The 25,913-nt window shown below is 45.5% G+C and overlaps 1 protein-coding gene across 8 annotated transcripts in view; it reads right to left on the minus strand.

The window, feature by feature from the left end:
• The window catches only part of LOC105198614 (metalloendopeptidase OMA1, mitochondrial), a 199,584-nt gene that overhangs the window by 12,134 nt on the left and 161,537 nt on the right, over positions 1-25,913 (minus strand). Inside the window, exon 9 of one of the 8 annotated variants that reach the window (XM_039451795.1) lies at positions 10,295-12,650. The exons of the other annotated variants lie outside the window; for them this stretch is intronic. Within the exon in view, the coding sequence (XP_039307729.1) occupies positions 12,645-12,650 (6 nt within the window). The 3' untranslated portion in view covers positions 10,295-12,644. Of the gene's footprint in view, positions 1-10,294; positions 12,651-25,913 lie in introns of those variants that run through there. 8 annotated transcript variants of the gene reach the window in all.

A 25,913-nucleotide genomic window follows, 5' to 3' on the forward strand; every position in this document is an offset into this window, starting at 1 on the left:
AAAAAAGCATTTTGTAGGTAAAATGTTGTAATTTATGAAATTTTACTTGAATTTTTTAAAAAAAATTTGTTGGTCGATCTGCAAAGTGTCAAAAATACAAAATTTTAATGAACAAAACAAGGTGTGCTTTTTTACTGCGTAAGACAAGGAAGTTAAAATAATTTTGAAAATCTGCTAGTAGTACGTTAAAGCTCGATCTTCAAGCTTCAAAATGCTTTTTTTATTTTTTACCTACGATGATTTTTCACCGAGTTACAGTCATTTGAAAATAGCCTAATTTTTGGTGTCTGGAAAGTGTTCCCTATTTTTTTTTTAGTAGTGTATATTTAACCGTTTTCGACATGAATTTTTGCTGAAATTTATGACTTAGCTCATGTTGTTGGCAACTTGCGCTCATGTTGCTCTTTATGTATAGCAATAAACCGTTCACAGCAAATAGGTAGCATATTGGCAGCAAAATGCTGAATTCGTATGATATCAAACCAAAGGCAAATAAGGCACACACCTTGTTCTAAATTCGCTGAAAACTAATGCTCTTTGTTTTCGGCAACATTGCAGCAACAACACAGACAGGTGGCTATCAGGGTACTTTCGTGTGGTAATACACTCAAGTTTAAGAGTAATAAGAAAGTGTATGTAATTAAAGGTTAAAAGTGTACCTTGAAGAAGTTTAGAAGTGCTCAAAAGTAAAAGGCCTTATAACAATTGTCAGTTATTATGTATTGGCATATTAGCCTCACTAGAAACGGCGATCTACTAAACAAAATTCCATAAGCAATTGTTAGTCAATATGTTACTTAATAACGGAAATAATAAGAGTAGCCATATTGTCGACAGTAACCATAATACTATCTCTCTATATATCAAAATTGTGTTTATAACTTATATTAAGACGGTAGTATTCGTGTGAAACATGCGGTCGTTTGTGTTATTCTATTTTCATTAACAATGCATTTTTATAGTTTATTTTGATATTGTTTATAGTAGAATACTGTTATTACAACTTAAGAGTGTTTTAGCTAAACAATATAAGCTAAAAATTATCAAAATTTAAACAAAGCTTTTTAGATTTATTTATTTATTTTCTTAATCAACAACAAGAAATTTCACGAATGCTCAACTTTTGACCTTAACATCAGCTGCAAAAAAAAACAAAAGTGTTAATTTATAATTTTTGTAGCAAAAATGACTCTATTTTGCTACAATAGTGTCTTTAATATTTTTTGAATCATTCAGTACTTGATCAAAATTATTTATTAATTAAATATTTCTTCTATATGTAAATTCTAAACTATACTTTTTCAAATTTTAAGTTAGTTTCTATTTTTTTTTTTGTATTTTATGAAATCCCATTTTGTAATCACACGTTTCTCATAAAACCATGAATAAATTTGTTGCAAACTAAAATCTTTGTAACTTTTAATTGACTGCTTAAATCAACTTCAAATTTTTTTTATATTATCTTAGAATTTATGTGAAACAATCTGTAAACTTTTTATAAAATTCCTAATATTTCAAAAATAAGTACTAAACATTTACCTAAAAGCACTTATGTAAAAAAATTCAGATTTTTGTCATTATTTCTTAATTACATTTCCATTAAAGCACGTTTTTCATTAAAATAACTTTCGATTCATATAAAAAAATCACCATTTTTTGTATTGTTTATTTACCGTTGTTTTACCTACAAACGCAATATAGGATAATTTAATTTTTTTTTTATTATTTTAAATGTAATACATCTTTAATCACAATTATGTTATTTTTGATTTTCTTATTTTACCATGTAGAATCTCTCCTTAAATTTTCTCTCCTCTGTTACTGAATATCTTATATATAGGTGAAACAATATTGTCATCTTAAATATCTTTGAAACAATAAGTACAAAAAAACTTAATTAATAAAAATTATGTGGTACAGAAGTTGTTCAGGATTGAGCGATAATTGAACGACGAGGGCTGAAAACGGTTAACGCAACAGGCAATGCTGAGAACATCCGGCCACGAAAATTTAATACGGGAAAATTTCGCAAATTCCAACCAGCTCACTTCAAACAGTAGAGTATAATCGTTTTCGGCCTTCAAATTTTGAAGCGAGCAGGAATGCGTAAACAGCCAAGACAATTAATCACCCGATTGGAACAACTTGCTCCGATTGGTCCCTCCGATTTTCTCGCATTCCTGTGCGCGCTCGGAGCAGCAAAGTATAACCAATCCGCCTAAGAAAACTCAACGGTGCAGCCGCATATCGAGTTTGTCCGGATTCATCAGAGGACGAGTGCAAGCTCAGTCCTAATTTTCTCGAAGACTTAATCGCGCGCTCGCTCGCACCTGCGTCGCCGGGCGGGCCAACTCAAATGCTTTCTCTCTCTCGCGCTCGCAACCAGCCGTCGCGGAGTGCGCGGAAGACTCTATTGCGCGCTCGCTCGCACCTACGTCACCGGGCGGGCCAATTCAAGTGCTTTCTTTCTCGCGCTCGCAACCGACCAGCCGAACGCGTGGAGACTCTCTCGCGCGTTTGTTCCAACCAACCTCGACTAACGAGTGCCAATTTAAAGCTTTCTGCTGTATCATCAATAGTAAATAAATTTACTTTACTCGTCGTATTGTGACATTAAATGTTCTCGCACTGCAATTCTCAATTTTCCCTTGTATCGACTGAGAAACTTGAAGGTTCAAGATGCGGCACGCCAATCGGCATTCCGGCGATGCTTCCGCGACGTCGTCGCTTCAGCGCGAAACGACACCGCTCGTGAGTAAACAGAAGTAATCATCACTATTCGCATTCATACTATCGCCGTTTTTACGGAGCAGGTAGTTGCTCCAATTGATATATTTGAAGTAAACTAGGCCTGCCGGCCGAATTCTCGAAGTCCCGGTGGACCGAGTAGTTGGGGCGGGGATTCGGCCGGCGGGGTAAGGGAAGCGCGAGCCTCGCCGGCTTATCCAGCGCGCGTTTCTCCGGTTTTCGTATATTGTAAGCTGTTGTGAGTTACAGTAAAGGGAGATTATCTGATCAAGTACGTTTTTCTTTTTTTCGTTCCAACCTCCTTACGCGGAAGAGTTCTAAGTCCGCCAAAATAGGCGAGACCGAATTCGTGAAACGAACAATCACATATAATGGTAACGCTTTTTTTTTAATGAAATAGTTTTTGACCTAAAAAATTATCCCGATTTTTTAAAATAGAATTTCGAATTGTTTACATAACGTGATTCTACTAATTATATTTCCATTATTTTTATAAAATAAAGTAGAAATAGAATCATATGATATGAAATAGAATCAAAATACCATTATTTAAAAAATCAATAATTTATGATTCATTTTATATCTAATTCAAGGCTATTTTGATATAAAATATTAATTATCTCGTAAACTTTTTTTTTTCACAATTAATTTTATATACCTTCCCGGGGGTTAAGCTACCTCCCAGGCGCGTCTCCAGTTGGCGGATAGGAGAATGTCCGGAGGGGTTCGAGATCCCGCGGGATAAAATCCTGAGTGGGATCAGGGCACTTCCGGATAGTGGCGGCTGTAACTGGCCTCCCAGGTGTAAAACCCTGCGTGGGGCTGGGAAGGCCACGGACCAGCTCCCTAAGCCAAGTTGTAAGCAATCGTGGCGATAGCTACGTGGCACTGAGGGGGCAGTGTCTCGAACGATGCCTTGGGATCACCAGGCGACAGAGTAAGTAGCCTTACCCACGCATCCGAGGCTCTGTGTGGGACCGTTAATTCCCTATGTACTCGTGAGACCAAAATGGAATCATTTAACAAGCTCAAATATGTTGTAGAGGAGATGGAGGGCTCGCAGTGCGGGACCCCCAGTATGAAGATGGCGGAGGGGGGTGCGGACATAGCTCATTCGGGCTCTGGAAGCGTCACCGCCGCCATCTCCGGCATATAAGCGGCGGCAAGAGTTGCGGATGGGGCTCATCTAGGCTCTGGAGGCCGCTGTCTCAGCAAAAAGCTCCGTGACAGCGAGCCCTTCAAGAGGAACCGTTTCAATGCAAAGAAAAAGAGGGCCAACCGGAAACGAAAGAGGTGTGGGACCTCCTCGGGTACCGTGGCTCCGCCGGTAGCAACACCAAGGGAAAGGAAGAGGTATACCGGCGGCAAACAGCGGAAGGGCTCCATAGACACTCCCCCATCGACAAAAGGACCCACCAAGAGGAATAAGACTCAATAGGCTGAAGACTCTGGAGAAATTGGTCAATGCGTATGTGAGGGACGTTGTTCTTCAACGGCATTTTTGCACCACGCGCAACATACATACCGCTACTCTACAAAAACGGCTCTCCATGCGACAGTTTATTAAGGGGCAGTTAAAGAGAAGCGACTATGCGGTGGGCACCTTCTTAGATATAGAGGGTGCTTTCAACAACACCCCGCACAAGGTGGTGTGTGAAGAAGCATTGCAGGAGTGTGTCGGAGAAACTCGTTGAGTGGATCCGGGGCATGCTTGGGCGACGAGTCATAGCTTCGCTGAGAACAACAAAAGTTAATAAATGGGTGGAGAAAGGATGCCCTCATGCTCTCTTCACTATTATGGTGCCTGGTAGTGGAGGGGGTGCTCGGAAGGCTGAGCAAAAGGGTCTTCGTTGTGCAGGATTACGATGACGACGTGGCTCTGCTGGTGTGCGGACCCTTTCTTGAGCCGCTTTCGGAGCTCATGCAGAGTACACTGGGAACGGTAAAGCGGTGTTGCAGAGGCCGGTTTGTCAATAAATCCGCTGAAAACAAGGATCGTTGTCTTCACACGCAGATATAAAGTGGGCACTATAGAAGTGCTCATTTTCGAGAGAACGAGACTAGTCCCAGTTGAGTTAGTAAAATATCCGGAAGTGATCCTAGATAAGAAGCTGTCCTGGAGGGAACATCTCGACAATCGCTATAAGATCCTGTGCTCTTACTTTTAGACGTGCAGGAGAACCTTTGGCCAGACGTGGGGATTAAAGCCCAAGATGTTCTATTAGATTTATAATGCAATACTTTGACCCAGACTTCTATACGCAACAGTTGTGTGGTTGCCTAAGGCGCGAAAGAAGACGGCGGTGGTAGCGCTGGAGTATGTCAGGGTTCTGATTTTAAGAGGGGCTCTGAGTGCAGCGAACCAGCCGGTAGCAACTATAAGCATTTTGCTCAAGATTGAACCGCTTCACCAGATGGTGGTGGGGGCGGCAGCGACCACTGCACACCAACTAACCTGTAAATTAAAGTGGAAGAAAGGAACCACGCACATTCGGTTCCCTAGTGGCATTCTGATTGACTATCTTCAGAATGAGACAGGATAGGATCCAACAGTTTGGACGTTGGATAGGCGCTTTAAAGTGCATATCACAGAGCTCGTAAACTGGAAGGGACCCGAGGCACTGGATCAAGCCAGGGATGGGAACATCTGATTTACAGACGGCTCCAAAACGGGCACGAGCTCCGGTGCGGGTATTGTATGTTGTCAAGGGGAAGTGACGGAAAGCCTGCCTCTGGATGTGCACACCACACGGAGATCATGGCAATACTAACTGGCCCTAGAAGGGAGAGGGACAGAAAAGCGCGTTAGAATATGCTCGGATAGTTAAACTGTTATCAAGGAATTTAAGGCTTCAATCTGTACCTCGCGGCTAGTTTGGGACTGCAGAAATGCACTGGAAAGGCTGATGAAAGATAAAGAAGTTATCTTGACTTAGGTCCCCGGTCACTCGGGGATCGAGGGCAACGAGAAGGCCGCTCGGCTCGCCAGAGCCGCATCAAAGATGGACATGTTCGGGCCGGGACCAACGCTGGAGGTCCCTTCTGTCTAGGCAGGAGGAGGATTTGGATCTGGTTACGGAGCGAGCACCTTGAATTCTGGAGAAATGAGTTGAGGACCAAATCTCGACAGGCTGGGGCTCTGCTGGGAGAAACATCCAGTGAGGACCTGGCCGGGGATATAAGATCCTTGAGTAGAAAGGACGCCAGGCTAGCAGTGCAAATACTGACTGGTCATGGGGCCCTCAATTACCACATGCACAAGCTGGGCCAATCCGATACGGCAGAGGGCACGTGGAGAGGAGGAGGAGACAAATCTCCACATTCTTTGTGATTGCGCGGCCTATGCTGGGTTAAGGCTAAAGCTGCTAGGCTCGGCATTTCTTGAACCAGGGCAGATAAATAGGCTACCGATGAGAGACCTGAGTTGCTTTTGGAAAAAATCAGGGCTCCCATAAGTGGTGGACGACTGGAGGAAGACACAATGAACTGTAGTCTGCGTGTCATAAGCGGATCTTCGGCCGCAAGGACCGATCTCTCAGTTTTATTATTATTATTATTCTTATTATTTTCTATATGCTTGACTACTTTTGATGGCTTTTGTCACTGTCGTGATTTGGCTGTAGTCCTATTATCTATTACTACGTTTACACGTTATCATTAATTGGATTTAACAACATCAATAGTTATAAAACTAATCAATCACAAGTATTTCTTTAAAGAATAAAATAATTGTAACAGAATAATTAGTCAGTTTTATAACTATACAAATGTTTCTAAACCCGATTAATGCTGACGTGTGAACATAGTAAGTAATTGTCTGCTAACATAAACGTGATTTTGCGCAGACTTTAATTCACCTTTCAAACCCAATCTCATTATTGAGATTTAGAGACATTATTGGATTTCAATTATTTATTTCAATTGTTTCAATTTCTCTTTTTTATTAATTAAAAAATTGATATTATACCATTTAGGCTGCGTACTAAGATACACTGTCAATACTGAACGTCTATAGTTCATTTACATATACTACAGATTTTCAATACTGACAATAAATTTTGGAATGCAGCCCCATAATATAAAGCTTCTGGATAGTCGCAGTTATATTAAAATTGTGACGTCATAATTGAAAAATCACACATAAAAACTTTTGTGTACCATTTTATAAATAAAGAAATTTTGGATACAACGAGATAATGAGATCTCTTTAAAAATGTACTTGTAAAAATGAGACTCAACAATTCTTTTTTTCTTGACAGTCTAAATAATTGTAAAAGGCACATGAAACAAAGCCTATTCAGACAGGAAAACACTATTGAGCTAAAGTTTCTTGCGTGCCATTTGTAAATAAAGAAACTTTAAATAAAACAATATTAGGATTACTTTAAAACACTTGCAAAAATAAGCCTCAACTCTCCCTTTTCCTTTTAAGGGGTAACACCACCTTTGAGGCCCTAAAATGATACCTAAGTTTGGGAATTTATTGTCGACAAATGAATAACTTTATATTAAAAAAGCTTAGAGGGCTTTATTGTACATATATTGACGAGTAAAAGAATATTTTTTAATTTTCTTTCATGCACAAAATGGCGGCGTACTGGCCCATTTACGAAATCGTCTTATCTTAAAGATGAATTTTTGCGTGCAAGTTTTCTGCGACATGGTTTATGTTGGAACCAAACAAAAAAATCTACATTATCTACATATTCAAAATTAAGGAAGTACGTAGGGATTTTTTAAAATATTAATTTTTATTAAAATGGCAGCTATTTATAGAAATAAGTGCATTTTTCACCCAAAAATTTGTTTAAAAAATGCTGATTACAAAAAGAGTTTTCAACATTTCGCAAAAAGCCTACGTACTTCCCTGTAGAATAGTTACAAAAAGATTGTGTTAAAATTTGAAGTCAATCGGATAAAAATTGTAAGAGTGACGTTGCACGCAAATTTGCAAAACTGTGTTTTGAGAAAAACGCGTTTAAAGTTTTGGTAACTGATTTTTTGTCTATAAAGTTGAAAATTTTTAATTTATCTCTAATCTGCGATGCCTGCCCCATAAAGCTGTCCTTCCACGAGTTCAGCAGTATTATTATATTTCTTTCTTGTTGCTAATAGTGATATTCTGGTCTCTTTTGCTTCTTGAGTGAGACTGCGCTCGGCAAGTACAACGCGCCGCGCATCCAATTTTTGGCAATAGTAATGACAAGTAGTGCCCACCATGAAGTTTCAGACTTGCAAAATTTTCATTAGATTATTATAGCCATCATTGTAATAGCAAACAGCCAAGTTTGTTGCATAAACACAGAAAAACTAATGGCGTCGCATAAACACAGAAACCGACGCTTCCAAAACTATTTACTGATATAGTTACGGTGACCATCCGTCCTTTATTTCAGAAGACAGTCCTTTATTTCAAGTAACTGTCTTTTAGATTTATTTATTTCTTGAAAACTTAATTTTGTCTTCTTTTTTTAAATTGTATCTTTTATATTACAATTTTGTCCTTTATTTACAAAATTACATCTTAATTTGAACACAGTTTCTCTCAGGAAAAGTGAAGTTAATCCTGATACATTAAATTGCTATTGGCACTTTTGCGAATTTATTCGATTACTTTAACTAGAGGTTGTTGAAAGAAAAAAATGTTTCAAAAATTATAGAATTTTATTTATATTTTCCTGACTCAAACGCTCCTACTAAAGGAATGTTATCAATAACAAATAATATTTGGAGTAGAGAAAAAACCCAACTTGAAATTGACACTCTTGAAGCTGGTATTATTTATACAAAATGTAATTATGAAATTGTTTATAATTTCATAATTTTTTTAAACAATTATCATCATTCTTTAAAACAAATACATTTTTTCTCAGAAATACATTAAAAACTCATTATTATTGTTAAAAAATATATATGTATAAATACTATTGTTAAAAATGTATAAAATATAAATATATACATAAAGATAATTTTTTTATATAATTATATATTTAGTTAAAATTCAGATTGGATCCGTTTTTATTTTTTTGTTATTTCGAACCTACTTCAAATTTAAAGAATTTATTATAATGCAATCAAACCAGTTTAAAATTATTAAAACATTACAAAATGCTTTATTTTGATATACAATACAAGAAAATTTTGAAATGCTTTGATTCCTACCATAAAATGGTTTAAAAACATTAGGAATAAACCCTTAAAATTTTGTCCTTTATTTTCTCGAAGAAAATATGGTCACCGTAGATATAGTACAAGTAATAATATCTATATTGTGTTAGTCAAAGGTCTATTTTCGGTACATGAATAAGGCCCAAATACCTACAAAGCATAGAGAAGACGGGGCCGCTCCAAATCGCTTGCAGCTGCTTGGTAGGCGCATAGAGACAATTCATTTAATCAGCTCAAACACTATAATACAATTTGAATTTTGTTCTAAAACTACTTACAGCATATTTTTATAAGTATACCATAAGTATAAACTAATAATATAAGCAAACAAAAAATCGATTTTTTCAAACCTCAAAGGTGGTGTTACCCCTTAACAGTCAGGAAATAATCATAAAAAACATGTGAAATAAAGCCTTTTTTTATAAATTTGGTGAATACAAAATATATTTTCACAATAAAACACTTAATAACAAAATGACTTTCACAACAAAGTTTTATCGTCAACATATCACGTTTTATGTCTATTAATTCTAATTTTTTCTACTTTTACGTCAACGCAGGGTTTTCGATTGATTACTTGGTTCACAGCAAGAATATATTTAAGTCTGCGCATGCCGACAGCATAGTAGAGAGCGAAGTGCCTTACTCAGTACCATATACGTAAATATGGCATGCTCGAGCCCGCGCTTATTATTAAAAAATTGAATAGATAAAATAATTTCTACATTTCAATATGATTAAGTCAAAATCGTAATATATTTAAATTACACAACTGGGTGTCTATGAATGCAGTTAAGTTGATGTTACAGATGGTTCAAAGCATTCTTTGATTGGTCAATTTGCAAAATTCTCTGTTCTGATTGATTAATTAAATGCATTTATAGCGTCTAATTGAACGCAGCCTATAATTTACAAAATAATTAAATCTTTAATACATATTTTTGTTAAAAATTGTTTTTATAATTGAGTATTACAATAATAATAATTTAATAATATATAAAGCTGTTACGATCCGCCGGATCTGTAAACTGGCGAGTCGTAATGGGGTTTTGATTTTTGGCCGCTGTCACCAGTTGTCATGATTCGGTTGTTATGCCTATCCTCATGACAACATTTATTTATTGATTGAACTGTTTTTTTATATGTTAGAAGGGTTTGGCTGTTACGTGGAAGAGGGTGCGTGGGACAGAGGGTGAAACGAAAGGAAAGAGAAAAGAAACTGTCAGAACTTGATTTTATCCTTCAACTTTTTATTATTTACGATTCTAGTGATGTAATTACAAGTATAATTATGCCTTAATATTACCGTGTGAATAATCAAAATTAATGTGAGAAAGAGAAAGAAATTTAGTCAAAAATAAATGGTTTGGAAAGCGAGGATGGGTTATAGTGCCTCCGGTTTGTCTCCGATCTTGTTGAGGTCTCGAGTGGACCTTAAGATTGTCTTGCCGGATATCATTTTTAGTAAGTTATATTTTGAAGGCTTGCCACCAGAGTCTACGAATAGAACTTCTTACCGTTGTGAACGTAAAAGAAGAGGAAAGAGAGAGAATGAGCGCGTGCGAGGGTGTGTGTGTGTTTTAACGCGATCTAAAAGAATTAAGGAGGAATTTTATGAGAATAAGAGCTTGATAGAAATCTTCCATCGAGGATTCGAGAAGTCTCGTCTCTGCCTTTATTCGATAGGTTTAGCAGTCTTGAGAGGAGTGCAGATTGGAAGAGCGAGTCGACGAAGGCGCTATGTGAGCGGGCTCGGGAGCGCGCACTCGCGTCTCGCTTTTAGGATGGAGTAGATTTTCCTTGTTTAGGCAGGCGCCGAGAAGGCGCTGTTTGAACGAGGCTCATTCAGCGCACTACCTGGCTGCCGCCCTCGACATCGGAGTTAGGAAAAAGGCTCTGCGGAAGGGTGGAGGTCAAGAGAGAGAGAGAGAGAGAGAGATCCCGAGATTCTCCATGAAAGTTACTAATTATTGACCCACCCGTTATCTTATCAGCAATCTACAAGTTGGGAGGCTGCAATGGTTTGCGCTCTTCCCGATTGCTGACTCAATAGAAGTTATAGAAGAAGTGCTCAGATTTCCGATTTCGCGTCGTATTTATACCGTCTGATTGTGGACGAGGGGTACCAGGGAGGAGAGGTTCCCGATTTTTGTTAGTTTTTCAATATACGTAAGCCCTTTAATGATCACGCGCTCTCCGCGCGGCTCGCGAATTCAAGAAGGAATCGCATACGAGATCAAGAATTAATTTCGAAGCTTTAAAATTCAATTTAAAATGTAATTTCCCAATCTTTGAATTGAGCGCGCAAAACTGTAGTGCTGATTTTTCTGAGTCGTTACATAGCGAAAGAATTAGAATTTTACAACGCGAACTATTTTTTTATCGATCTTGAATTTTCGGAAGACTCTAGCGGTTGTAATTTTCATGGGATTTTAATATAGTGCGACGGAGTGCAAGCCGAGAGTGAGTGTAAATGATTTCTAGATTGAAATTAATAAGTTTATTAAAGATACTATTTTTAATGGTCCCGTAAAGATAAACGGAATTATCATACGAGAGTCGCGAGAAGTGCGCGCCCGCGCGCACCGGTGTCGCGACAAAAATTATTCCGAGATCCTTTAAAAATTCCTGTAGGCTACAACTCTTGAGCTATATTAATTTTGATTTAACAGGATGGTAATGCCGAATTTTTTTAATCGTTACGTTACCGAAAAGTTTAAATTTCAATATTGCTTTTGGGTGAAAGTGATTTTTATACTTTGGTCGTTTATAATGCTCTCAGTTCTCTCGTTTTTCTAATTGCGCGTGCATAGTAGGATAGTGGGGTAGGCGCTCTACAAAAGTGCACGTTGAAGTTTGCAAGTTTATTATTTCTACCATGAGAAAACTATTTTTCTTTATGACTGAATAAATCCTGGGACTCGATGCGCGTATGCGGGTGCTTGGTGACGCAGACGAGAGCCGCGAGGCACGGGAAGACCGCGCGTGAGCGTTGTGTATCGCATTCCGCGCTTTATTTCCGATTTAATTAAATTTATATTTCAACTAGTGATCTCAGGTTTGCATGTACGATGCAATAGCACCAAGTACACGCAATCATCACGCGATTACAGGTTTATCATTTTATTATCATTTTTACGGAAAAATGTTACAAAAGTTGTGTGTCAAAATTTGTCTCTGTAATTTTTCTAGAAGGTTTAATTATTTTAAAATTTATGTTAACGGATGTATGCGGATGGTGCGTAAGGTTAGGGGGAATTTTTGGGCACCAGACGTAACAAAGCAATAAATGTAAAAAATAAAATTTTATAAACAAATTACTAAAAATTAAAAAACAATATAATAAATTTTATTACAAATTAAAAAACAAAATAAAAAAATAATCTATATTTTACGAAACTTATAACAAACCGCTTTTCCGCTCCCCCTCGAACCGTCCACCGCTTCGTGCTGTCCGGCCGACTATCCGCCAGAGAGCAAAGAGGCGCATAGAGCCAATAATGATTCCAATATGGGTAGCGCGCAAAACACGCACTCGAGGTACTCTCTATGCGCACACGCCGTACAAGCGACCGAAGTGGCGGTTCTTGCCGATTTGAAGTGGCGGGGATCTCTTCTCCGCCGATGTGCCGCCCGCTTTCCGAATATCCCCTCCTCTCAAAATACAGGTATACAAAGTGATTCAGAACAACAGTTCGTCTTTAAAGTGTGGTATAGCTGATTGTGAGTCAATTCTGAAACAATTTTTTCTTTGCCAAAATTGTGTGCGATGCCTAATTTTTAAACTACAAGCAAAAATATTTGACAAATAACAAGCCGCATATAAAAGGTAGGCAGAGGCGGCGCGCTCACCGCTCGACGCGGGCGCTTACGTCGGGTACTAGTGGCTATCAGCTGATTGCTCTCTAATGACAAACGGTGTTCTGATACACATTTACATAAACTACGCATGCACATACACACATACACTCACTCTTTCTTTCCCTCCCCCTCTCACTCTCTCTCTTTCCATTTCTTCCTTCCCCTCTCTCTCCCGCCCCTTCTCACTCTTTTTCTTTCCCTCCCTTCCCCCTTCTCTCTCTCTCTCTCTCACACACACACACACGCGCGCGCGCGCACACGGACACGCACACGCACACATACACATACATATATTCACTTATTACCTTGTAGTGAATCAATGCTTTCACATTGCTGACGGATGAATAATTTCACAATTGTTGATAAGCTACAAAATCACACGTCACGTTCCCACGTGATGACTTATACCAAATAATAGTCACAATTTATTTTCGTTTATAAATTTATCACGTATCACACATTTTCAGATTCACACACTCAGGGGAATTACAAACAAAATTATTTTTAGGACTATTAATCACTACCGTTTAATTATTCAGGAACCGTTTATTCGTCGGTTTGAAATTACTTTAAGAAAGAAACACAGCACACATTTACTCGACGCGAAAATTACTCGACCACAATAATTGCACAGATTAGATTAGATTAGGTAAGGTTAGGTTAGGTCCCCGTAGGGGTCTGGAGTCGTTTCGGGGCCTCCCGAGGCTCTGCAACGACTCCAGATACAGGAATTGACGTTCCTGCGGTTCCCGAGCTCGCTAGGGGGTCTGCGGTCTCTCGTAGGCCGTGGATTCAGGGATCTCAGCGACCCTGGCGCCCGAGCTGGCATACCGTAATCCGTCACGTGCTGAAATTACGTGCGGGACGGACCGGTGGCCTGGGTCTCACCGCCTGGGCAGCGAGGAGTAAACCTCTATAAAAAATCCAAGGGTGGCGTCCGTGGCGCGGGGTGTCGTTCCGTGTAACAGCGGGGCGGTGCTTCGTGTCTCGGACTCCAACGTATTTAGTTGGTCGGCAGAGTGCTGCCTGGGTGGGGGTGCCGGTCCGGGGTGGTCTGGGGCGGGTGCTTGCGCCCGTCTCTGGCCTCCTCGGGCCGTCCTCCTCGCCTTGGTGGATCCGTTTGCCCATGGCGCCTCGGGCTGGTGGTCCCCGGACATCGGCCTGAGTAGGCTCCGGGGCGAGGGTGGGGTTCCCCTCGTTAAATAAGACCCCATCTATGGACAAATACATGGGCAAACGAAAAAAGAGGTTACCGCCCAGGGGTGATCGGACACCCCAGGGCCGGCACGGGGGGACTATTGTCCCGGGTCCCGAGACGACAGGGGTGTCGTCATCGAACGACGGGCGATCGAGCGGAGTGCCCGCAGGCTCCGCCGACCATAGGGCGACTGTGGGTGTAGGAGAGGATGATTCTCGCGATTCCTCTTCGACGTCGTACGCCGATTACCTCCGGAGGTACTTCCGGAGAATTTTCGGCGACGACTTCGAGGAGCCTGACGCGAGGGATCTCCAGTACATGGCGGAGATGGATGCTGTGTGGAGGCAATCCGCCGGCATGGAGCCATGGTGCTCCGAGGAGGAGCTCGACTGGTCGGGGGTTTCCGACACAGACGCCGAGGAGGACGACTCTACGAGGGAGCAGAGGCGCAGGGCCGCGTTGGAGCAGGCTCGGCGTCAACTGAGGCTGGAGGTACCCTACGCACCGGTTGCCGGGGAGGGTGAGGTTCCGCTGCCCGGTGGGCGGCACGGGGTGGAGCCGGCCGATAAGGCCGAGGCCCCCGTGCCTCCCACTGGGGAGACGTCGGCCCTGTCACCCGATGGAAGCCGCGAGGCGGAAGTCGGTGGACGGGGCCCTGTTTGCGGGGCGCGTCGGGCGCGCTCCCTGTCTCCGGGCCGGCTGCTCGGCGGACGCCGCGAGGCGGATGCCGGTCGGCCGGGCGGGGGCGGGGGCGACGTCGGTCGCGCTCGCGCTCGCCGATCCGCATCCGCGGGGGTGGCCGGAGGAGCCCAGCTCACCCGATGAGTCTCTTCCGGGCGCCACCGTGGATGTGGACCGGCCATGTGATGAGGAGGTTCATACCTCCAGGGGCGCGTCGAAGCCGGTCGCCCCTCCTCCTGAGCCTCCGGAGGAGGTTGTGGTCACCCCGGATATCCCGGGTGTGCGCGCCGAATCTGGGACTCAGCGTGGGAGGAAGCGGGCGCGTGGCCGTCCCCGGCGGACCTTTCAGGTCTCCGTCTCCCCTCTCGGACGGGGCGGACATTGAGGACCGCCTCCACGGAGTGCCCATGTAGGGTTTCCGCGCACGGCGGCTTAGAGCCAATGTGCTAAGAGACTCTTCGGAGGACGAAGATATGTCGGGGGGACCAGATTTGCGGCCCAGGCAGCGAATCAGGATACCCCCGACATTATTTACTCCCGAACAGCGTCGCGAGCTGGATCGGGAGATCGGCGTCATCTCTCGCAGCACGACGACCGACCTGGCCGGCTTGGCCGACGGTTGGCTGCGAGAGGTGGAAATTGTCCGGAACAAGTGCACCAGGCTAGGGATGCATGGTGCCTTGTCCGGACAACTGAAGAAATGCACCCATCTCGCCCGAGAAGCGGTGATGACCCTGGCCTATCGGGCCATGGGCCGCCTCGGGCGGGATGAGGGGCAGGAAGATGTCGCGGCAGCGGTGCGCGAGGAGGAATTGAGATCCCTCCGCGCCGAGGTCGCGGAACTACGGGGGCAGCTGGGGGTGACAAGACGAGCACTTGTGCTCGGATCGGGGCCCTCGGCTGCGTCCCGGAGCGACGGGGTGGACTCATCCTGCCCCCCGCCGGCCCTGGCATCCGTCCCTGTCCCCGACCCCTCTTCTTTCGAGGAGAGGGTGCTTGGGCTGCTGGGGCGGATGTCTGGGTCGATGGGGGAGATGGAGAAACGCCTGGCGCGGGTTGAGGATGAGGCGTATTATGCCTCCTCCACGGCTGGCGCTGGTGCGAAAAGAGTGAGGGGTGGCCGTCGGGGGGACAGGGCTCCGCGGGAGGAGCCCCCTTCCCCCGAGCCACCCAGCGGCCCCGCGGACCCGCCCGCTCGAGCTCCGTCCACGGACGGACCGAGTTGGGCGACCGTGGTGGGCCGCAAAGAGAAGAGGAGGGCTGCGGCGGGGCAGGGGGGGGCGCCGACGAAGAAGTCGGTTCCCGCCCCCGCGCCCTCGAAAACCGGCCGCGGGCGCTCCCTCCCACGACCGGGCGTTGCCGGTGCTGGTGCCTCGGCGGGGGCGGGTGCGGCATTGCCGCCCCCGCCTCCGCCGGGGTCGCAGCCCGGTAAAAAGAAGAAAAAGAAGGGGCCGAAGGGGGGTAAAAATGGGGGGGGACGTCTCGTGCGGCGTCCGCTGCCCCGGGTGCGGTGGGGAGGCGGATCCCGCGCTCCTCCGTGGTGGCAATCACGGTGGAGCCGGGGCGTGCCTCCTACACGGATATCATAAAGAGGTCCAGGGCGGCGATAAACCTGGGGGATATTCTTCCCCAGCCCGAACTGGGCCTCAAGTTCAGGGTGTCACAAGCCGGGGGTGTCCTTTGGAGATCCCCGGCGCTGAGAGTCGGCCCGCGGCGGAGCGCCTCGCGGCCGAGATGAGGCGGGTGGCTGGGGGCCCGGGGATCCGGATAACCTGCCCTATGCGTAGGGTGGGGGTTCGGGTGTCCGGGTTCCTGGACTCCACCGAGCCGGAGGAGGTGGCGGTGGCGCTGGCATGCGCCGGAGCATGCAGCGCCACTGATATTGTAGTCGGTCGAGTTACTCGCGGCCGCCGGGGCATGGGCTCTGTGATTGCGCAGTGCCCGGTCGCGGCGGCGGCGAGGCTCGCCAAAGTGGGGAAAGTGGCCCTGGGCTGGGCGGCTGCGCGCGTGGAGGCGCTTAAGGCGCCTCCACAGCGCTGCTATCGCTGCCTGGCTCAGGGCCACATGCAGCACCGGTGCCCCGGTTACTTTGACCGGTCCCGGTGCTGCTTCAACTGCGGCGGGGAGGGTCACACTCGGGCTCAGTGCGCGAATCAGCCGTTCTGTCCCGAGTGTGCCTCCCGCAACAGGGCAGCCGGCCACCGACCGGGTGGCGCGGGCTGCCCCAAAATACCCCCCATGCCTCGGAGGGCTGGGGGGCCTCCTCCCTCCTCCCCGGATCCGGGGAGAGAGGAGGAAATGGAGATGGAGCGGCCTCCGTCGTCGCCGGACGCTGACGCTGCCCGCGACGCTCAGGCCGTTGGGGGCGACGGTCCGGCGGTGGCCGAGGCCGCCAAGGGGGGTGCGTCTCCCGCGGGCGGGGTCCCAGTAGATTGGCCCCCGGCTGCCGGGGTCCACTTCGGAGTCCGGGGAGGAGCCCCCGCCGCCCAAATCGCGCGCGGTCGATGAGGCCGGCGCGCTCGACGTAGTCAGCGTGTCGAGTCACGCTTCCGGGGATAACTTCCCCGTGGCTAGAGTGATTCTCTCTCCCCTCCCCCCCCAACTCCCGCAGAGGGAGCGGAGGGGGAGTAAGGCCACGAGGGAGGCGAGGCCCAAGGGAGGCGCGCCCAGTGCGCCCTCCCCGGGGCCGCCCGTCCTCGGCAAGGGGAAGCGGCGATAGTGCCGCTCCTCGGGTGCCCGCCCCTAGCTGCCCCTAGCGCTCGGGGGATGCGACGGGACGGGGCCCAGGCCGATGGGGCCCGGTGCCAGGCGAGATGTTTTCCCTCCCCTGGCGCCCGCCCGGCCACGCGAGCGCCGTGGACGGGAGGTGGTGGGGCGGGCGGCGGCGACCGCTCGTCCCTGGGCGTGGGGCTCGCACCGGCGATATGTCGGGAGCGGCCCCATGGCCCTAAATGGGCGCGGGGGTGCGTGATGCCTCGCTCCGCATCCCCGGGGTCGGGCTAGGCCCTACCGGCCGACGTATCTCGGCTAGGCCAGCAAAGCCCGACTCCCAACCCGACGAACTGGCGAGTCGGGGAGCTTCATGCTCCGATCCCCAGTGGAGGGATGTTGGCGAGTGCCTATGCAATCCCGGTCCCTCCACGCAACGGGGCATGATGGGCTCGGTGGCTTTTTAGTGGGTAGGCGGGCCGGGCCTCGCCAACTTTCTGCCGCGCAAGCGGTCTGTGCCGGCGAGGGGTACCGCGTCCCGAGTCCCACACTTCCGTGGTCTAGCCAACCCGGGGTACAATGAGTATTTTCCCCCCGTTAAAAAGAAAAAAAAGGTTAGGTTAGGTTAGGTTTCCCGTAGGGGTCTGGAGTCGTTTCGGGGCCTCCCGAGGCTGTGCAACGACTCCAGATACAGGAATTGGCGTTCCTGCGGTTCCCGAGCTCGCTAGGAGGTCTGCGGTCTTTCGTAGGCCGTAGATTCAGGGATTTCAGCGACCCTGGCGCCCGAGCTGGTATACCGTAATCCATCACGTGCTGAAATTACGTGCGGGATGGACCGGTGGCCTGGGCCTCACCGCCTGGGCTGCGAGGAGTAAACCTCTATAAAAAATCCAAGGGTGGCGTCCGTGGCGCGGGATGCCGCTCCGTGTTACAGCGGGGCGGCGCACAGTGGATCGAATCAATAAAATCAATGGACATGAACTAAAAAATAAAGTAGTGATTTTTCTTTAAAAACCATGAAAAATGTATTCTAAAATTATCAAACCAAAGCATTTTAAATCGATTAATGCATTTTTATTAATATTTTCTCCGCTGTCGTCAGTCAAACATGAGCAATTTCGAAATCCCAAAATTACTGAAGAAATATTACTGCTATTTGCTTTGAAATTAAAGCAGATGCTCTTATATGTAACCTTGATTACTTATGTACTTTCAATCCAACATATTTTAACATTCTTTTCCATATGTAGTTATAAAATTTGGCTATATATATTTACTTGTGTTCACATTTTATTCAAACATAGAAATATGTCACATAATCGTAACTTCTTTGAATTGTATAAAAAATTGACCGCATTTGACCGAATAACTAAAGCACGGATATCATTCTATGACACTTTTAGTTCAAATATTTGTAAAAATTGAATACCCGAAAGTGCCCGTTCACAAGATATTTTCACATTGTTGGTGCAATGATTTATATGCGGATTGCGATTTACATGGAGTGTCAATTATGCGGATTGTCAATTTTCTATTATTTCTAATTAAAAATTATTTTAATTATTATAAAAAACATACTTGTAATAACAATAAATAAATTTTTTTAAGTTTGGTTTGCATATATAAATGTTCTATGTAAATTATTACAAAATATTAATTGAGAACCATGATTCTCAATTAATATTTTGTAATAATTTATTTGACAATAATTTATTTTGTAATAAATGTTTATATCTTATTCTGTGATTAAAGCATCATTTATTAAAATCATAACGATTCTTTGTTGGGTACTTAATGTATTTAATGGATTGAATTCATTTGTGACAAGAAGCGCTACATCTATCGCTGGCATCAATCAACAGATGGCGCACAGTCGACTTCTTCTCATATTTAAAATTAAACGACAAACGGTATAAATATGTTGTAAGATATGATACAAATATGGAAGGTTTCTTCTTACGCGTATATCTTTGTTCTTTGTGCGATATTATTGATGCTTAGTAAGGATTTTCAAGTTTTAATTCAAGTTTGAATTTATAAGTATCTTTGACAATTTATTTCATTTAACCTTTAAATTCATTTCTATTGATACACTTGTTATCGTATTTTATTCGGCTTTAGAAAAATGGAATCAATATCTTATTACGAATTATTCAATCTTTTGAGGACTCAAGGAAAAAATCTCAAAGATCATGAATCATTACTAGAAATGGTTTTAGCAAATAATTCTTTCAATTTCTCAAAATGTGCTAGAAATTATTTACATGATCCCCTAAGAATATTTTGCAATAATTTATATAAAAAATGGTGTAATGCAAATCGGACTTATGAAAATTTCATAAAAAAACATCAAACATGGTTAGATAAAAAATTCAATATTCCAAAGGAGAGTTTAGAAATACATTTAATACGAGCAGGTTCATCCGGTTCATCGAGGCCAGTGAAGAGAAAATCATTTTCGGAATTATCTGACAAACAAAAGAAGAGACGAACCGAAATATTAAGGATGAATAATAATGGAGATGAATTGGCCTTTGCTACAAAAATGAAAATGCAACAATCAGGAAATAAAGATATTTCGAAGATATTATCATACCCTATGATCAGAAAGTATTGGGAATTTTTAAATAAAACAGAATAGAGTTAAATTTCAGGCAAATTTATTTTATCTCCTTCAAAATATGATCCATCTGAAGCAACACACATGTGCCAACGCTTGACCCAGTCCTCCATGCATCCCTGGTAGGCCGACGAAGGGATGGCCTTTAGTTCCCTCGTCGCATTCTCTTTGATCTCCTGGATCGACTGAAATCTCTTTCCACGAAGTGGCAACTTCAACTTGGGGAACAAAAAAAAGTCGCACAGGGCCATATCAGGTGAATACGGTGCTTGCTTGATGGTATTTACTTGATGTTTGGTCAAATAATTCAGTACAATTCGGGCTCGGTGCGATGGTGCGTTATCATCATGCAAAATCCAAGAATTGTCGGCTCACATTTCCGGCCGTTTGCGACGTACAGCATCTCTCAAACGCTTCAAAACGGATAAATAATATTCTTTGTTGACTGTCTGGCCCGGTGGAAGGTACTCATAGTGCACAACCTTGGCAATCGAAGTAAACAGTCAACATCACCTTCACTTTTGAGCGGCTTTGACGCGGTTTTTTCGGTTTCGGCTCGTCTTCGAAGCGCCACTCGGACGATTGTTGCTTTGTTTCCATGTCAAATTCATAGACCCATGTCTCGTCGCCCGTAATTATCCGTTTCATGAAGGTTGGATCACTTTGGGCTTCAGAAATCATCTCTTCAGCAACTGTCTTTCGGTGGTGTTTTTGCAAGAAATTCAGATCCTTCGGAACGAGCCTGGCTGCCACGCATCTCATACCCAAAACATCAACCACAATATGCTGTGCCGTTCCATATGCAATGCCAAGTTCACTAGACATCTCTCTTAAGCTGGTATGACGATTTTCAAGCACCATTTCTTTCACTTTCTTCACGTTTTCATCGGTGTTCGACGTCGATGGACGTCCGGAACGAGGGAAATCTTCCACCACTGCACGACCACTTTTAAAGTCTTTATACCACTCGTATGCTATTGTTTTTGATAGAACAGATTCGCAAAATGCTTTTTGCAACATTTTCAGTGCATCGGCACACGAAATTTCGTTCGCAACACAAAATTTCAAACAAACTCTTTGTTCAACAAAATTATTCATGATAAAATGCGGCAAAATGAAAAAAGTTGACTGATGTAAACAAACGCCAGGCAGACACTAATGATCGGATGGCACTAAAACCTGACAGATGTGCGTCTTAAGGTCGTACCAACATAAGAAAAAAAATTAAACCGGTTCCCGCATGCGCGGTACTTTTAAATAAAAAATTCCCGGTACTTTCTGATCATAGGGTATCTAATGGATAATCCTGAAGAAGCATCAAAGATATGGGCATTTTGCGAGGGTAAAAGCCAATATAAAGAGAAAATATATTCTAGGGAAAAAGCTTTAGCATTAATGATATCGCTGAATTTATCAAAATCGAAATACATACAATTACGAATGACATCAATAGAACACGGTGTAAATCTATATCCGTCTTACTATCAAATACAGTTAGCTAAAAGAGATTGTTATCCACTTAAGGAAATGATGATATTTACAGAAACACACGCAGAAATCGAATTACAAGCATTATTGGATTTTACTGTTCAAAGATTATAGAAAACTCTGAAAATTGATACTAATGAAAAATTATTAAATTTGAAATTGATTTCTAAATGGGGTTTTGATGGAGCTAGTGGACAATCGTTTTACAAACAAGTATTCACGGATAATATCATTGATATAGATAAACCAAGAGATGAATCAGTTTTTGCAATTAGTCTTGTTCCCTTGAGATTGGTTAGTGGTGACAAAATTATATGGCAAAATCCACAACCATCTTCAACAAACTGGTGTAGAACAATAAAATTTGAATTTATAAAAGAAAGTGACGAAATTATTAGACGCGAGAGAGAAAATATTGATAATAAAATAAATAATCTGTCTGTAACACATTTGAATAACGATATTATCGTAAAACATGAAATGATATTGACGATGATCGATGGTAAAGCTTGTTCAGCCATAGCAGAATCATCATCAATAAATTGTTATATATGCGGGGCAACTCCAAAGCAGATGATTTCTTGTGATATTGTTCAACAACGAACAATAAACATAAATAATTTGAAATTTGTAATGTCCAGTCTTCATGCATGGATCAGATGCATGGAATATTTGCTTCACATTTCATACAATCTTGAAATACAGAAATGGTCTGTAAGACATCCACAGCAGAAAATATTAAAATTAGAAAGAAAAGAAATATACAACAACAATTCAGACAGAAACTCGGATTATTGATAGATGTAGTGAAACAGGGTGTTGGAACAAGTAACGATGGAAATACGGCTAGAAGATTTTTTGAAAATCCTTCAGTAACTGCAGAAATCACTGGATTGGACGAAATAATAATAAGAAAATTTTCAATTCTGTTACAGGCTATTGCGTGTGGTGAAGAAATCGATCCTGACAAATTTGATATTTTTGGGAAGGATTTAGCAAAACTTGTTATAAAAAAGTTATAAAAAAGGCTGGTATTATATGCCAGCAAGTGTGCACAAAATTTTATGTCATGGTGCCAATATTATAAGGAATGCTCTTCTTCCTATAGGCCAATTATCTGAAGAAGTTATAGAAGCAAGACATAAGGAATTTCGACGATTTCGACTAAATAATACAAGAAAAAAGAACAGAAAATGTACAAATGAAGACATTATGTTTTCCCTGTTGATCTCATCTGATCCATACATAACGAGTCTAAGACATTCAAGTCGAAGTAAGCCGAAAAAAATGTTTCCGGAAACTTTTGAATTGTTCAAAGAAACAATAAATGAAGAGAAAAATGAAACTTCAGATAATATGAGTACGGATAGAATGAACAATCAGATGAGTCTATCTGAAATTTTCAAATATTTCTTATATTGTACTCCAATTCATAAGGGTTGGCGAGGGCATCCCTTTAAAAAAACTTGCCCAGAACTAATTCCTTTGAATTTTAATTTAGATGTTTGATTAATTTATTTTGAGTTACTTTGTTTTCAGAGAATTATTATTTGTTACTAAAATTTAATTTTATTATAAGGGTAGGCGAGAGCATCCCTTTAAAAAAACTTGCCCAAGGTTGGTTATTTCCCCACCTTCACGCGGTACCAACTGTTATCACTGAGAGGGAATAAAATTTCGAAGAAACAGATATTAATTTTTTTCATTCTTTATTATGAAAAATAGAGTTCAAAGATTCAAATTTTCAGAAAATATTATTTATTCACACTTAATTATGTCTTAAAATGCATGAAAAATATAAATTTTGAGCTGTAATCGTGAGAAAAATGTCATGTCCACTAATTCAAACGTTTCGATCCACTGTGCGGCGTTTCGCGTCTCGGACGCCAGCTTCTTTAGTGGTTGGCGGCGTGCTGCCGGGATGTGGGGGCCGGTCCGGGGGTGTCACTGGCTGGTGCTTGCGCTCGTCTGGGGCCTCCTCGGGCCGTCTCCCTCGTCTTGGATGGTCCGTTGCCCATGGACAGCCTCGGGCCGACGGTCCGCGGACGTCGGCCTGAGTAGGCTCCGGGGCGAGGGTGGGGTCCCCCTCGTTAAATAAGACCCCATTCATGAACAGTCCATGGGTAAGAAAAAGAGAAAGTTACCACCCATGGGTGAACGGACACCCCAGGGTCGGCATGGGGGGGCTAGTGTCCCGGGTTCCCCCTTGTCGTCATCGAGTGACGGGCGGTCGTGCGGAGTGCCCACAGGCTCCGCCGACTACAGAGCTACTGTGGGAACCGGCGAGGGTGGCTCGGTCGAGCCCACCTATGAACAGATGCGGGAGCGCTTCGGGCCCGACGCCGGCCTGCCGGCTGTGGACCTGGACCGTGCTTTGAGAGTGGTCAAGCTACTCGCACCTCACCTCCAACTCACCTACGACGTTGAGGAGGTTACGCGGGAGCAATTGATGATAGTGGACAACATGTACGCGTCCAGGTATGGGGATGACTACGATCCGGACGTCGTCCTTCCTATGGAAGGTTACCGTCTAGATGTCCGCTCCGATTCGGGCTGCGGGGACGACGTTCTTTCTTCGGACGTTGGGTGTGAGGCGAAGCCGGCTCGTGTAGCCGCGGCCCCTCTACCGGACGCCGGAGGGGGGGCAGCCCCGCTGCCCGAAGGGGAGTCCGGGGTGGAGCCGGCCGATAAGGTCGAGGCCCCCGTGCCTCCCGTTGGGGAGCTTTCGGGCCGGTCACCCGGCGGACGCCGCGAGGCGGAAGTCGGTGGACGGGGCCCTGTTTGCGGAGCGCGTCGGTCACGCTCCCTGTCTCCGGGCCGGTTGCTCGGCGGACGCCTTGTGGCGGATGCCGGGCAGCCTGGCGGGGAGAGGGGGCGGCATCGGTCGCGCTCGCGCTCGTCGATCCGCATCCGCGGGGGTGGCCGGGGGAGCGAGGGTGAGCCTAGCTCACCCGATGAGTCTCCTCCGGGCACTCTCGTGGATGTGGACCGGCCAGGGGAGGTGGAGGTCTTGACCTCCAGGGGCGCGTTGGAGTCGGTTGCCCCTCCGCCTGAGCCTCCGAAGAAGGTCGTGGTTACCCCGGATATTCCGGGAGTGCCCGCCGAATCCGGGACTCAGCGCGGGAGGAAGCGGGCGCGTGGCCGTCGCCGGCTCGATGGGAGCGGACCTTTTAGGTCTCCGTCTCCCCTCTCGGACGGGGCGGACATTGAGGACCGCCTCCACGGTGTGTCCATGGAGGGTTTCAGAGCGCGGAGGCTCAGAGCCAACGTGATCAGAGACTCTTCGGAGGATGAAGAAGTGTCGGGGGGGTCAGATTCGCGGCCTAGGCAGCGAATAAAGATACCCCCGACACTGTTTACTCCCGAACAGCGTCGCGAGCTGGATCGGGAGATCGGCGTAATCTTCCGCAGCACTACAACCGACCTGGCCGGCTTGGCCGACGGTTGGCTGCTGGAGGTAGAGACTGTTCGGACGAAGTGCACCAAGCTAGGGATGCATGGTGCCTTGTCCGGACAGTTAAAGAAATGTACTCATCTCGCCCGAGAAGCGGTGATGACCTTGGCCTATCGGGCCATGGGCCGCTTCGGGCGAGATGAAGGACAGGATGAAATCGCGGCAGCAGCACTCGTGCTCGGATCGGGACCCTCAGCTGCGTCCCGGAGTGATGGGGGGGCATCATCCCATCCCCCGCCGACCCCAGCGGCGGTCCCTGTCCCCGACCCCTCTTCTTTCGAGGAGAGGATGCTCGAGCTGCTGGGGCGGCTGTCGGACTCGGTGGGGGAGCTGGAGAAGCGACTGGCGCGGGTTGAGGAGGTGGCTGTCCCGGCCTCCTCCCTGGCCGGCGCCGGAGCGAAAAGGCCGAGAGGGGGGCGTAGGGGAGACCGGACTCCGCGGGAAGAGTCCCCTCCCCGAGCCACCCCGTGGGCCCCAAGTCCGCTCGCGCCGGTGCCGTCGTCGGACAAGCCGGCGTGGTCGGTCGCGGTGGGCCGTAAAGAGAAGCGGAAGGCTGCAGCGGGGAAGGGGCGCCGGCGAAGAAGCCGGCCCCCGCCCCTGCAGCTTCGAAGAGCGGCCGGGGTCGATCCCTTCCCCGACCGCGCCTCGCTGGCGCTGGTGCCTTGTCGAGGGCGGGTGCGGCTCTGCCGCACCTTCTCTCTTCGGGCCCCCGGCCCAGCGAAAAGAAAAAGAAGAAGAAGAAGGGATCCAAAGGAGGTAAAAACGGGGAGGGGCCGCCGCCGTCTAAGGCGGGGACCGCTGCCCCGAATAAGGTGGGGAGGCGGATCCCGAGGTCCTCCGTGGTCTCTATCACGGTGGACCGGGAGGTCGCTTCCCTCACCAAGGTAATGTTGAAGGCCAAAGCTGCCATAAATCTGAGGGACATTCTCCCTCAGCCCAGCCCTGGCATGAAGGTCCGGATCTCCCAGGTGGGGGACCTCTTTCTT

This window comes from Solenopsis invicta, chromosome 7 (genome assembly GCF_016802725.1).
Source record: "Solenopsis invicta isolate M01_SB chromosome 7, UNIL_Sinv_3.0, whole genome shotgun sequence".
NCBI lineage: Eukaryota > Metazoa > Arthropoda > Insecta > Hymenoptera > Formicidae > Solenopsis > Solenopsis invicta.